Below are 15,194 nucleotides of genomic sequence, written 5' to 3' on the forward strand. Positions count from 1 at the left end.
GGTGTTTGAATAAAAATTCGCATTCTCGCTAGTGCTTTTTTTGTTCACATGCGGCAATTTCACTTGCTTTTTACCGGTTTTTCGATTTTTTGGATCGGATTTTTTTCTGAATGGTTTTTACCAATGCATTCATAGTTCATTCTAGGCCTAGTATTTCTATTTTTCGCTAGTGGTTTTTTTGTCCTTATGCGGAATTTTGACATTGATTTTGTTTTTTTTTATTTCTTGACCTGATTTTTTTCAGAAATGGTTTTCCCAATTCATTCATAGTCCATTCTAGATCTAGTTTCTTGTTTCGCCAATGAAAATTCTTTGAATAGTACGTCAGGACTTGCCCTGCTATGTTTTGTTCATTCGCGTGATTAAATTTTTGGTCACATGTGACTTACCTCAGCAAGAACTTATACAGATTCTTAATCAAAATATAAAATCTCAGCCTTCAATGAAAAGACTTTTTTTAAGATCTGTTCAAACATTTTCATGATTTTTGAAGTCAAATTGGAGCAGTGATTTTGGTCACGCCGAAACAGGAAATGGAGCGAAAAAGCGAGTGGTTTTGCGGCGTGAATTTTTTTCGCTCTAATTTTAAAGTAGAGTGAGAAAACGGTGTTTGAACAAAAATTCGGTTTCTTGGTAGTGGTTTTCTTGTTCACATGCGGCAATTTCACTCTGATTTTTACTGTTTTTTCGATTTTTTGGATCGGATTTTGTTCTAGATGGTTTTCCCAATCCATTCACAGCTCATTTGAGGCCTAGTTTTTTGTTTGAATTAAATTTTCATTTCTCGCTAGTGGTTTTTTTGTTCACATGCGGGATTTTGACATTGATTTTCTGTTTTTTTTATTATTTTTTGATCTGACTTTTTTTAAAAGGTTTTCTTCTCAATTCACTCATAGTCCCTTCTAGGTCTAGTTTTTCTGTTTATTCATTGAAAATTCTTTGAATTGTACGTCAAGACTTGTCCTGCTATGTTTTTTATTTCGTCGCGATTTTTGTTACGACCATATGACGTCACAACCACTTCAAATGTGCTTTTTGCTTATTCGTTCATGCAAATTAATTGAAGTGCGTGCGTGACGTCATTTTTCTCTCTGAGTAGAGTGAGTGTTTTCGTTCATTCGCGTGATTAAATTTTTGGTCGAACTTGACCTACCTCACTCTCAAAAATGACTTCCTCACTTAGAAATTGACTTTTATTTACTTTATCAAAGAGATAAGGTCAAATGGGTGTGTGTCACTCTAAATGAAGGTTATTTGAGAGCAAATAATAGAGGCAGAAAAAACTTGTACAGATTTTCAATCAAAATATAACATATCAGCCTTCAATGAAATGACGATTTTTTTGGTCTGTCTTTTTACTGTTTTTTTAGACTGCAGATCTACAAAGCTTTTGCGGCTATTTTCTGGCAATCTGCCAGTTATGTTTTTTTAGCCAATACAAAGTGTCTCTGTATATTTTTACGGCAATAATTACTAAAATTATGAGCTTAGTTTTTAATTTTTTACTTTACCCGTGCTTGTGACCACAACGAAATTATGATGTTAAATTATGAAGAGCACAATCAGAACCCTTACTTTGCCAATGTCCAAAAAACGAGTATGCATCCAGTATTTCGGATATTTTTAACACCGTAGATATAAGATTGGAGTTGTCAACCTGCGTGAAAACGAGGAAAACTCAGCTAATGTATTTCAAATTTATTTGTTCAAATTATTTCCAAATTGGATATATTTGCTATCATTTTTCGCAAAGCGTTTTTTTGCGGCTAGCGTGAACACATGGGATAATCTATTGTTATTCATTTCTATGCCACAAGTCTAGTTTCTACATCAAAAGTAACTCTTTCCAAGTAACTAAGAGGGTATTACTTGAAGAAAACCAAATTGGTGAATAATTCCAAGGAAGTTCCCGATCGATACTACTTGGGGATTAAGTAGATATTTAGCTGTTCTGTTATTACACATCATTGTTCACAAAAATCATTGTTAAAATGGATGAAGAAAAAACAATTGCCTGATCTATTATTTTGCAATAAAAACAAATTTTCACGGAAACTGAAGGTTCGAAAAAAGATCGCCAGTTGAAAATTTTTAGTTAACGAATAAAATGACAAAAATTAGTGTGGAATATTATATCATTTTGCATTTTGGCAAGTTGTTAATTAAAAGTCAATTTTAATTCATAGGTACTGTAATTGCACAATTTTGAAATTTGTACAATTTAAAGCAGACCAAACAAAGAATTATTTCAATGTTTACGTTACAGATTTAAAATAGTAGATTTGTAGATTTTTAAGATAACATTCTAACAGCGAAACTGATGTTTTTATATATCAATTAATACATGCTTGTAGATTTTGGTATATCGTGATTTCACGTTTCAGTAAATTTTGGATCAATTAGAACGTATGTGTGAAATTTAAACAAACTTCAAGTGAGAAGGAAGCAGTATTGAAAAATAATTTTTTCGTTTTTTCTTTAAATATTTTATCTGATGTTGTTACTCACTATCCATGTGTGATCAATTTAACCAGCAACCAATTAGACCTTAATTAAATTGAGCACATGTTTTTCAAAATCATTTTTCAGCAAGTAAAAAAAATTCCGTTCTTTTTTGTTATGCTTTTGAATGAACCTTAGACAAGCACTTCGTTTAAGTTAATTTCCTATTAAACCCGTCAAAAATTAGGATGCAAGATAACAAGGTATATCGTGAATTGGCGAGGAAGATACGACATGAAAATTGTGATTTTCGTTTTTTAAAGAATATTTTCCTGATTAGTATTATTTTTTTAATGAAATTGAACAAGTATTAGTGATTTAAACAGTCAAACGCAAGCCAGTTGAGAACCTAAATCAGAAAGTCGATTGAAGCATAAATATTCAACAGAAAAAAATAGCGTTTTCGTGTTTATGCAAAAATCTTACTCTTCTGCTTAAGTGACAAGTATAAAGTTTTGGTCAACACTTTGAATTGTCAATTGGACCATGCTTCAAATTAACCGTGGAATGTGAGTTTAGCTTAGATGTCGATGCAAATTATTGAAATTTGATTTATTTGAAATTTATGTTTGATCCTTCTCTTTAATCGAAAAAGTTATAATAATTTTCAATTACTACCTCCATTGAATCAAATAGTCTGCAAAATCGAAACAGTGAAGTCCAAAACAGTTTGTTCTAGAAGCCAAAAACAGCAGCGAAAAATTGTTACATGTCATTTAATTTCGTTTTTTCTTTTTCTCGTTCTGTAGAAAAATTGTCCTGAAGTTTTGTGTACAATAGGAGTATCAGTTGTTCCATTGGGTTCATTTAACGCCAAATAATAGCACAGAAAACAACTACAGGTATTTTTCTAAAAGAAAATTATTGGTTTATGAGTTCAAAAGAAAACGGTAAGAAACTTAGAAGTTTTCCTTGCCTTCTTTTTAAATCAGTTTGATTTCAACGTTTTGTCATTGTTGTGTTTTGGTTATTTTGGAAACTTCTTGAATTACGAGCAAAAACTTTTAAGTTTTCATTGATCTATTTTTTTACTGCGAGAAAGCCGAAGAGAAAGAGCTTGTTAAAAATCCAAAAAGCTTTTTTTGACTCTCGAACACTGTTTCTTTATGGCGTTGTAAATACGTTTTCACGTTGTAAATACGTAGATGGCTGATTGTCAAAAGAACAGATTTAAAATCGAAGCTATTGAACTGGGTAAAAGCCGAAAAGTCATTACAACGGTTACTGCAGTTTGCCATTTCTAATGAGAAAAGGCTGACTCGAATAAAAGATTGCTATTAAATAGAATCCTCCTTACAACGTGATTGGTCTAGATTTCTTGTTGATTACTCATCCATTCATGCCCGAACTCTCATCTCGAAAAACATAACTGGAGATGTTATAAGTTATTGCAGGAAATTTCCCCCATGTCCTCACCAGTATTGTTAGTGAGATGCGTATTTCTACTACTAATGATGGTACGAATCATATGTAATCTTTTTATAGTTAGTGGGAACCATTTATGATATTTGCACGATTAATAAAAACCATATATGATGTTTATGAGGATGCCAAGATTCATAAATCAAAATTCTCATTTTGCTTTTTTCTTTATAATTGATGATGTAATTGCACCATCATTGAAAACATCAGTAGCTCTCCCAAAAAAAATACTGAAGGACAATAGTTAAAGAAATTTGTTATGTTTTGATATAAAATGTGAATTGTTTGTCTTTGTTTAGTTTTCGGCTACTGGGTGATACCAGTACATAATGAAAAATTTTCCCGCTTTTCTGAGACAAAAAAATCTGAGCTGCCGGACTAAATTATACGGAGTAACTTGGAATATTGTGCACGTAATTATTCCATATATGATTGCTGAGAAATAAAAGTTTTACATTTGTCGTTTCAGCTCAAATAAAATTTTGAACATTTTCACGTTCCTGCAAAATTTTTGAATGTTTTTTTTGTTTACTGACAGCCATATATGATCACAGTATGTTTGCTAAGGTTCCATAAAACCATATGGGGCTTAGTATGATTACGAAGAATCATATATGATGTGGTATGCTTACTCCAGATTTTTTATGGTGTTCAACCCGGGAAGATTTAAGGTAGAAACTAGTTTATTTAAGGTAGAACCTAGTTTAACTTATCAAATTGGCTTTAATCTTGTTTATTGTCTCACTTTTATTATAATTTATTATGAAGTTTTACAAGTCAATAGCTTGTTTAAATTCACATTGATTTTTTGAATAATCACTTCTCTTTTAAATAACCTGAATTGCTGGCAACTCTACTACTTAATGCTACATTCATTGCAATAGCTTCATGCTTCAACTTTTTTTTAATGGGCTATGATAGATCTTTCTGCCCTGCACGCATACTCAGACTAACCATTTGTTGTTCCAATCCTAACCCTTAATTTTATTTGGAGGCTATGAACTTCATGCTACCCTGGCTTTTTTGTTCAGTCATTTTTGGCCCATCGATATCTTTTGCCAAGAGAGATACAAAACACTACCATTGAAAAACTTATCAAAAACTGAACCAACCATTGAAGAGATTTTTTTAAAAAATATTCGTTTCTCGACAAACAATTAAATTGAGGCATAAGTTTTTCAATTTTTTTTCCATCGCTTTCACTCTTTGTATAAGCTTATTTGTATAAATAATCTTTTTATAGCATACATGGAATTGCTAAAAAGAAATTATTTAATTATCAAGCAGAATAAGAAAAGATCCAATGTCCTGTGGTTTGCTTTTTCTCACTTTCCTTGATTAGAATATAGAATTTGAACAGTTTTTGTTGTCTTTTGTTGTCTTGTCCCTTAGTCTCAATAATGACACATCTCACTATATGGGGCTTCAAAATTTTGCATAATTAGATTTTTCTAATGATCTCAGTTCAGAGTACGCAATTTCAAAAGCTGTGACTTTGTTTTCGAAATTTTTTGTTTCGTTTTCGGCCTTTTGGCTTTTCCTGTTGTTTCTTTTCTCAGTTTTCAGAGTGACAAGTCGTATTAACCTAATACGCCTTTTAAAGACCCTTAGTTTGTCATCACCATTTTTCAAAGACACGAGTAAAAATCGATTTGTTATTTTTTTACCTGTCCTGCTTTGTGCTCATTGATTTTGTTCAAAGCTATTGTATTCTTTCTAATAGCGAACAAAATGTCATTCTAGATATTGTTACTAGCTTTGATGACTTTGATACAGTACGTTTTCTAAAAAATAAGTATGAAAAGGAGTTATTATTTAATTTTTTTTGTGTTGACTACTTCTGTAGTATGTACTGATATATGTTTTGATAACTATCTGAAATGAATGGAGTCCATGAAAACCAAAATTAAAAAGAGAACGGGATGATTGCAGAAATCATGTTTTAAAAAGTTTCTCGCTGAATTTTTATTTTAGTTAGTCTTGGACATAGTCTTAGTTAGTTAGTTTATTTAGTAATGAGAAATGTTATTCGTATAACTCCATTCTTCTCCGATTGCGATGTAAGGGTAAGCCTTAAAACGAAATCAAAATATCAAATCAAAATACGATTTACTTTTCCGTTTTCGCTGTCCTAATGGCGTCACGAGAACCAATTGTGATTACTTTTTGTCAATTTGTTGTTTTTTTCTAGGGGTGCAGCAATTGTACGTCGATTTGAACTCTATCTTTTTCGAAACCTTGCTTTAAATGAAAAGGCAAAATTTTTTACTGTTGGATTTTGTGAATTTATTTTGTTGGATGTTTATGTTTAGGGTTAAACTAGTTTAGACAAGCATGCATCTCTATAATCGTGACTTTTTCGTTCGGTTTTGATTGCATAAAGAGTACAATCAGTTTCTCAGTTTTAAAGCGGGAATGTAATTATAGAGCATCAAAAATACCATATTATGACAGGAAGTTGTGAAAAAAGTTTTTGTCTTTATCTTTGAAATTTGGTAAAATCAGCATTTTTCAGCTTGAAGCGGACTGATTCAAGGCACATGGAAGGCGACGTCTGTGAGAGTGCAGATGCGGAGATAGATGTTCCCTGTGGAGCAGTTGCAGGTCACGATGACACCGAGCACTCTTCCACCTCTATTGACACTGAACAACCCGGACCATCCGAATCTCTTAAACCGCTGCGAAACTGGCATGAAACATTTTCGGTAATTATAGGATCGTGTAAAGTTGACGATGATGCAAAAGAGTGGATTTTGTCCCATTTTGACCACTGGGACTCTTTGGAGGCGCTGAATGATAGCGAAGACCTGACACCGAAGAAATTGAAAATTGTAGAAAAAGCGATGATGAATGATTTTCTAGACTTTTCTGCTCAGCGTCAGGTGTTTATACGATTTCTGTGTTCCTGGGGTGTAAGCATTGAGCAAGAGTCTGCCTTAATTGACCGATTCAGTAGGGGTTGCAAATCTCTGTGTGGTTATGTTGATTCTGGTGAACTTTTATCTCAATACACGCCCGAAGATTGTGTTAAAATCAGAGCGGCTTTGAGCAGCGTTGGGTTTTTGGTATCGGAGGTTGATGATTCTGAAGATGGCGTAAACACAGCTTTAGGTGAACTGGAAGACGTTCTGAGAGGGCACAGCCTACATGCCGAGGCAATTGATGAAGTGTTACTCAAAATCCAGCAGTTTGATGATCTGAAGACAGGGTTGGAAAGTTGTGAAGAATTGAGCAAAAGAGAAATTAAAGATCTCACTGAAAAACTGAAAGAGATTTTCGTCAAAATTAAAGTTTCAAAATACAACAAAAATCCTCAGTTGAAGACCGTCGCGTCTTTCCTAGAATCCCTCTCTCTGCCTGCCGAAGCTGTAGAATGGATTCTGAAATGGTTATCATCCCATGACATTCCGAATTTGAAATTGGACGATTTGGACCAATGCGAAGACCTCAGTAAACGTCAGTGCAAAGCTGTGAAAGAAAAATTACGAGACGTGTACCAAGTTGACGAAGCTAAACAAACTGAGGACAGGCCGGCATGTGAGGTTTTTCTGGAACAGGTGGAAATAGTCTTGAAGAACCGACCAGATATTCAAGCTGCCAGTACTTGGATATTGGAGAATGTGTGCTCATTTCAAAGTTTGGACGACTTGGAGATTAACGAGGATTTGTCGAAAAAGCAGATCTTGTATCTCAAAAGTGAGCTCAAGAAACACTTTAATGTGTTCAGATTGCAAGAAGTAGGCCCGGCTGCTATAGATCTCGAGCGTTGTTCGACACCAGAAACCGTGTTTTATGATGCTCCTTCAACTAGTACAAGGATAGATCAAATGAATAACGACGAAGACTTGCAGTTTGAAAATGTGCAAGAGATAATAGATGAGCAGAGCGCATTCTCAATTATTCAACTCATTTCTTCTACCAAGGAAATTCAGGACGGGTATGCTGTGGACAAATTTTTATTGTCAGAGGAGGGAGTAGAGGCATTGTGCAAATTAGTTCCTGAGACTAGCACCGACGAACTGCCAGTGTTCTACAATTCAATCTCTCATGGAATGATAATTGATTTTGAAAGGCTGAACCAGGTTGAATTGAAGTGCATCGGGCTGTTTGGACCTAATGATGCGATTTTGCAAGCCCTTGAGCCAATAGTACCAGTTGAAGACATGCAGAGTTTCAGCGACTGTTTCAATGAGCTATGCCCCGGTATTTATCTCATCGGTTTCCGAAAATGCGAACTGAAGTTTGTTGTCTTCCGTTCAGAGAACGAGGACTTCGAGTGCGTCAAAAAAGATTCCAGATCTGTGCACTTTTTGAGGTACATGTCTCAACTAACACGAAATGTAGTCATATGTGTGAGCGAAAAATACGAGAATCGATTGGCTTTTGAAGAGAAAGAAATTCCGAGGAGCAATCGTAGAGCCTGTTATGCATTGAAAAAACACGAATTACAACAAGAAAGCTTCAAATTTCTCGACCTTGACAGCATGATCCGAAACCTAGATATTGAATATCAGTGGAATTTTTCCTCAACAGCGAGTGGTTTATTAGGAACAGTCTGTCGTCAAACTCTAGGATCCTCAAAACCCAAATTTGAAGGTCGGCCGGCCGATGTGTATGAATTGAAGCAGCTCCTACAGGTTTCCGAAATCAACGATTTAAAAGATATTTGCCATCAGTTTAAACTTAGGTATTTAGAAACATTCTATCCAGAAGTTTACGAATCTATCGAGGAAAAAGCTGAAAAGCACATGGCTCAACTGCAAATCTTAAAAGATGATGCTGTACGAGAAATTGTTTTGTTTTCTACAGCGATGTACTTCATTGAATCTGAGACTCACTTCGTTTTTAACGTTGTCAAATCTTTTTATGTCAACAATCCGCTGATAACAAACAATATGTGGAATGAAAGAGCAGGATTCGATCACTTTTCAATTGACAATGTATTGCGCGTGACGGATGCCCAATTTGTCAGAGGTCGTTGCAAAGAAAATGTTGAAGCCAGACACTCAATTGGCAAATATATGCTCTGGACTGCTCTGTCAGAATTGGAAGGAGGGAAACCAGCTATTATGGAGGAGAAAGGATTTCACCAGATTACATGGTTGGAGCTTGATAAATTGACTAGAAACTGTCAAAAGTGGAAAAAACTATTTGGCCAAGCTATTGTACAAAATGTTATGCTCAAAGTTTCTTCATCTATTGATTACAAATGCGTGGACGAGCTTCTGGAGTATTCAGTAACTACCTTTGTCCAGTACATAAGTGGGATTATTGAACCACACACGAACACGTCGTTGTTTCGCGCCTTCTGCCGGCAGCACCAACGAAAAGGCAAGGAGAAGCACAGAGAGCGGGAGTTAACTAGACTTGCTGTCGAAAAATTTGACGAAACGATGAGAACGCGAGAGCGTGCTCCTGATGACTATTCGGGGACTCAAAAAAAGTTGAAAAACATTAGGCAGGGGAAAAAGAAAGCAGAAAAAGAGTTCAGCTACTTTCTGGAGACAACTGAGGAGGAAGTTGTCAAAAATATCATCCAAATCTATCAGCTTACTCCGTCCAAAGATGAACTGACGATAGGGGAAAATGATTTGGAAGTTTCTAAATTAGAGTGGCTTAAAGTTGGAGAGCTAGATTGTCTAACACAAACAGTTGTACACGCTGTTTATGTCATGGATTCATCAAAAGTAGTGGTCATTTTCAATGAAGAGGCCAGATCAAAAGCAAAAATCTTCAATTTAACAGACACGAGGGAAGCAATTATTAGCATGCCAATTGGGAAAGTTGTTTCAGAAAGCTTATTCGATAGCAAATCACGAGTGTTAGCGTTTCATTCTTGCATGGAGTTTGGAGTCATTCACTTTTTGCGTTTCAATGAAGACTATATTGCTGCCAACAAACTGAAAGAGTTAGACTTAATCAATCTGTTTGGACTGGATGACGACAATTTTCCTTTCTGCTTGCAGCCAAACAGCAGCTACTTATGGTTTTTCAGCGATGGTAGACTGCGAAAAATGGACTACAAGAAATCTACACTCGTAAAGAATGTCAACATTAATACTGATGACATTTACTTGACTCTTAAATGTACACCTGATGGTGGTTGCTTACTAGGAATCACCAGGAATGGACAATGCTTTCCTGTGATGACTGAAACAGGCAATGTTTTGGGGGTGATTGAGGGGGTGTCGCCTGAAATACATCTAACATCTATTTGCAACCAGATGATAAGTTTTGTCCAAAACGATGAACTCAGCTTCAAAATTGCCAAAATAGAAGTAACAGGAGCTCAACATGAGATGAAATTAACCAAGAAAGCCATGAACAAAATGCCAGGAACGGTAAGCCAAGATCATCAGGCGAACTCTCACTGGATTGATTATATTTACTGGATGTACACTAAGTTCCCCTGCAAGGATCTCCTGCTGGCAAGAAACCAAGGAATAAACTTTTGGTTTCTCAATTTGGCTAAAAATGACGCACTGAGGCGGAAGCTCATCTCTGGAGTGACGTCATTATTCTCCAAGCTCCACTTAACGCACAAACCCATTGACAACTTAGCCATTCACACTGAAAAAATCTTTAAGTCCTTAACTGAGATGCCTTCAGTCAACGCAACTGGAATTCTCATAAAATTGGGAGATTTTCTCAGACAACTTATTACTTTTGTCCCCATTCAAATAGCAAGATGCCGCGCAAATGTTTTTCACATTCTTGAGAAGGGGTACTCTTTGTCGTTAGATTCCGTCAGCACTGCTTTTGACCTCACAGACAAAATTAATCTCGGATTCTACGAAAGTATATTTAATGCGTGGAAAGGTGATGTAAAGGTGATTTCTTCCATGGGAAAACAGTCATCTGGGAAGAGCTACACTCTGAACCACTTGACAGGGTCCTCGTTCAACATAGCAGGAACTAGATGCACTGACGGATGCTGGATGACTGTCAAAGAACAGGATGATTGTCTATACGTCATTCTAGACTTCGAGGGTCTTGGAAGTATTGAAAGGACTGAGCAAGAAGACATGTTGTTGTCCCTCTTCAACAGCGCAATTTCGACAATTACTATCTTCAAAACTGAAAAACGACTAGATAGAGAGGTTGAAAAGTTGTTCAACAAAATGAATTTAGGAAGCGACCAACTTAAGGGCAATGGACAAGTTTTTCGGGGTAAATTTGTTATTGTAATTAATGACGTAGCAGAACAGGACGTCGAGGAAACACCAAAAGAGTTCGAACAGAAAATCAATTCAATTGTCTCCAAAAGTGATAATAACTTCATCAAGAAACTGTATGACGGAAATTTCGAAATCCAAGCCTTCCCTGCTTTCGAAAGCAGTGACTACTATGAAAACATAGCGTGCTTATTGCACACAATCAAAAACGAAATAACTCCTATGTTTCAGGGGGGAACACAATTTGCCGGTTCTCTAAAATTGTTAATGGCTAAGCTGGCTGTTAACGATTTCGCGCCGCTAGATCGACAGCAAATTGATGAACGTGTGAGGTTCTTGAAAGCACATTTAGAACATGCCGTTTATTTTGGACAAACATCTGATGAGGATCCAAAACGACGCGAGCTGGACCTGAAGAGTCTTGATAACCCATCGATCTTAATTCCATTAACCAAAAATGTAAATTTGAGCTCAGTTGGCTCCGTAGTACTAAATGATTTTGACATCATTTTTACTGAGAACCAACTCTTTGATTTTTTGACGCATTTTTTGAAAATTATTGATATCACTCCAGACAATTTTCATGCTTGGCGATGCGATCTTGTGGAACACTTGCAGGAGAGTATCAAATTTCGGTTTGAGAGAGTGAGATTTTGGTTGGAGACTAATCTAAAAAAGTGGGGTGCGATCGGGAATCAAGAGTACAACGATATCATCAAAGGTATCATGGAAAGACTGGAAACCAAAGAATTCAATTTTCAGCAAAAATTCAAATTTTGTGATGAGAAATGTGAGCTTTGTTTTCTAAAATGTAGCCAAATTACCAACCATAAAGAAGCGCACGAGTGCTGCACTCTTCATAAGTGTACTAGTAGCTGTTCTTTCTGTGACTCGGCAAAAGAAACGAACAAATGCAAATTGCCATTTGGACACAATGGCGAGCACCTCTGTGCCGAGATTAACCATCTTTGCGGTAAACCATGTCGTTATCAAGAGTTGAATGGTTGCGAGGCAGAATGTCAAAAAATGAACGGGCATGACGATGAGCATCAATGTTCGGAGAAACGGCATCCGTGTGTGGAAACATGCAGTCTTCCCACGTGCAATGGTCGATGCATTATTAACTGTGAAGAGGAGCATTTAATTCATAAATTTTCAAGAGAACAATGTATTTGCAAATGCAGTGTTGATTCCTGTCCCAATAAATGTGCTGCTTTGGACCATTTTCATGGTACCGATATATCCAAAATCTTCAGAATGGAGCAGAAATTGTCTGATGAGCTGCCTTTTGTAGTAGACAATAAAGGAACTCGCATCGACTGCGACGAGCACTTCTGTGGACAAGAACATCACTGTGAACATAATTGCACCAAAAATGGGTTTTGCCAAGTTTGGACCGAAAAGCAGCTGAAAGATGAAGTGTTCACGGGAGCACGTGATACATTTACCTACGGTCTGCAATTTGCCGAAAAAGGTCAAAAATTAACATGCCGTCAGAAAATTAAGCCGTTCATGAGGACTCACGATGGGCCTCATGTTTGCTCAAACGAGATGCACTTTTGCATGGTTATGTGCCCGACATGTGAAAATATTTGTGACAAACCAGTCGATCACGTAGAATGTGGGGATGTTCTTCATCACGTGAGGCATGGAAACATGAGGAATTGTTTCTTTGCTGCCAACGAAGATGACATTCAAGTTGGGTCCCACAAATATAAAGTGGGAGAACCAGCAGTGGCAGAAATGTGCCACGTATTCTGCAAAACACTTGGCAGAGGTCACGCTCACATTGTAGAGTGTAACAATCTTCCTGGACATTGTTACTATACAACTCGGGAAGACGGAAGGAGACACGAAACAGCCAAGTATCACCCAAATCCGGAGGTTCCCAAGGACGAAATGACTCACGAGGCCTACTGGGCTATGATCGGTTTCCAAGATCCATGTCAGGATATCGATGTCGAAGAATTCCAGAAGTGTCCAGCTGTTTGTCCTTCTGAAACGCATGTTGACGATCAAGAGGAAGTATTTTGCGACCTTCCAGTGTTGCACAACCCGATTAAGACTCCCGCAGATGTCGGTAGATCAAGGGGTTTTGTCACAAAAGATGGCCATTTGTTTGCGTGTAACCACCCAACCCGATTCTATCATTTTGTGTTGTGTCTTGATGACTCTGGTTCTATGCATGGACCTCCGTGGTGGTCTTTGGTACGAGCTGTTCAGAAGTTCGTTCGACAACGAGTGCAAACATCTTCGAATGACAAAATCTCTATAATTATTCACAGCGACCGGTCTCGCATTGTTGCAGAATTTATTGCAATAAGTGAGTTTTCGAAAGGTTTGCTTAAATACAAAGGAGGAGGAAATGACTTCAGCGCAGCTCTGCAGGACGCTGATGATTTGATTGGAAATCACTTAAACAGAAACGTGATTCCTGTTCTGATTTTCATGTCAGACGGAAATTGTCGTAATGGAGAGGTCGAAATGGGGGAGATCTGCAACAAGTACAAATGGCATCACAGACTCCAAATATACACTCTGGGATTTGGTCGAATCCGATTCGACAAACTTCGCGAGCTTGCCAGAGTTGGGAGAGGTGAGTTTGTTGAGGCAGTTAATGCGATGCAATTGAATGCTGCCTTCGTTGACATTTCGGCCAAACATCCAGCAACAATTGGAGTTGTTGTGTGAATCTTCTTCAAATTTGTAACACCCTAAATCTTCATCGGTAATCAAAACTATTAAATATCTGGAATTAATCTGTTTCGGCCTACCAGTTATTGATGATCCTCATCATTCCCCCAAAGGCTTATCCTTACTAACGAAAATGAATTAAAAAATTAAATTCAGTATTACTGCATCATTGCTATTGGATCAATGCATTATGTGAGGTATGTATCAGTTAGTTAAAATGGTCATATTGGGGGGGGGGGGGGGGGGGGGAGGAGGGGGGGGGGGTCGGAGCAGAACATATCCAAAAATTTTATATAAAAACTGAAACTGAGATATGGAGTTGATCTCTTCCAAACTCATTTTATATGGTTGTATTGCATTGGTGAACTAAATCTTTTGATATATGGTTGGGGAACTATTAGATGATGGTTTTGCTGAACATCTCCAATACTCGAGAATCAAATACATTAGCGTCACAACAACATAGCCAACCCGGGTCGCCATTTCTTAGTATTTATACAGGATCACATAGTATGACTACTAAGAATTTTGTATGAGCACCCGGGGAATCTGCCATATACCCGAAGTTCGCCCATCGTCATATAGTTCAATTCGCCAGAAACTGAGAGACAATTTGGCCTGTTAGCAACATTCCCATGCCTCAGCGTCTGACGTGATAACCATTCGAATTAGATATGGCATTGGGTATTTTGGAAATGGGTAAAATTTCATGCGACGAAATATGTCGGGCTTCTGATTTTCGATAGCTGGTCATCTGAAACGTGATGGTGATGAGAACGATATACAACGGACGTCTATAGAATAACGCAATGCTAGCATTGATAGAAATACTGAACAAACGAAGGACTTCGTGCTATTTAAAACACTCACGTGCACATTTTCAACTGCCGAAAGTCTGCAGTGCCAGAAGTTAAAATGCCAGAAGTTGCAACTTAGCCAGAAGTTGAATTTTGTTGACTTTCGTCATTTTAAAACGTGCGCGTTTCGTGTTTTAGGCATGTTTAAGTGACTCTGCAGAAGTCACTTCGACAAACGCCAGAAGTTCTCAGTGACTTCAAGCAGAGTCACTTAACCAATACTTGAAACACTCATGTGCACATTTCAAAATGCCGAATATCTGCAGTACCAGAAGTTAAAATGTCAAAAGTTCCTATATAATTAGCCAGAGTCTTGACTTCCATCAATTTTTGTCATTTTAAAACGTGTACGTTTCGTGTTTTAGGCAGTTACGTGACTCTGCAGAAGTCACTTCGAATTTCTGACAACATCATAAACGCCAGAAGTTCTCAGTGACTTCATGCATGGTCACATAACCTATACTTACAACGCTATCCAAAGACTCAAATAATGCCAGGTGGAGTTCTCTGACGTAATAAAGTATGTCCAGACAGAAGATGAGCG

At 37.0% G+C, this 15,194-nt stretch overlaps 1 protein-coding gene across 1 annotated transcript in view; it reads left to right on the forward strand.

The window, feature by feature from the left end:
• Window positions 1–13,896, forward strand: part of LOC142337658 (uncharacterized) — a 34,416-nt gene extending 20,520 nt beyond the window's left edge. Inside the window, exon 2 of the mRNA XM_075387065.1 lies at window positions 6,440–13,896. Coding sequence (XP_075243180.1) covers window positions 6,465–13,790 — 7,326 coding nt within the window. The 5' untranslated portion in view covers window positions 6,440–6,464 and the 3' untranslated portion in view covers window positions 13,791–13,896. The remainder of the gene's footprint in view (window positions 1–6,439) is intronic.
• The last annotated feature ends 1,298 nt before the right edge of the window (window positions 13,897–15,194 follow it).

This window comes from Convolutriloba macropyga, chromosome 4 (genome assembly GCF_964194025.1).
Source record: "Convolutriloba macropyga chromosome 4, txConMacr16.3, whole genome shotgun sequence".
Lineage (NCBI taxonomy): Eukaryota > Metazoa > Xenacoelomorpha > Acoela > Convolutidae > Convolutriloba > Convolutriloba macropyga.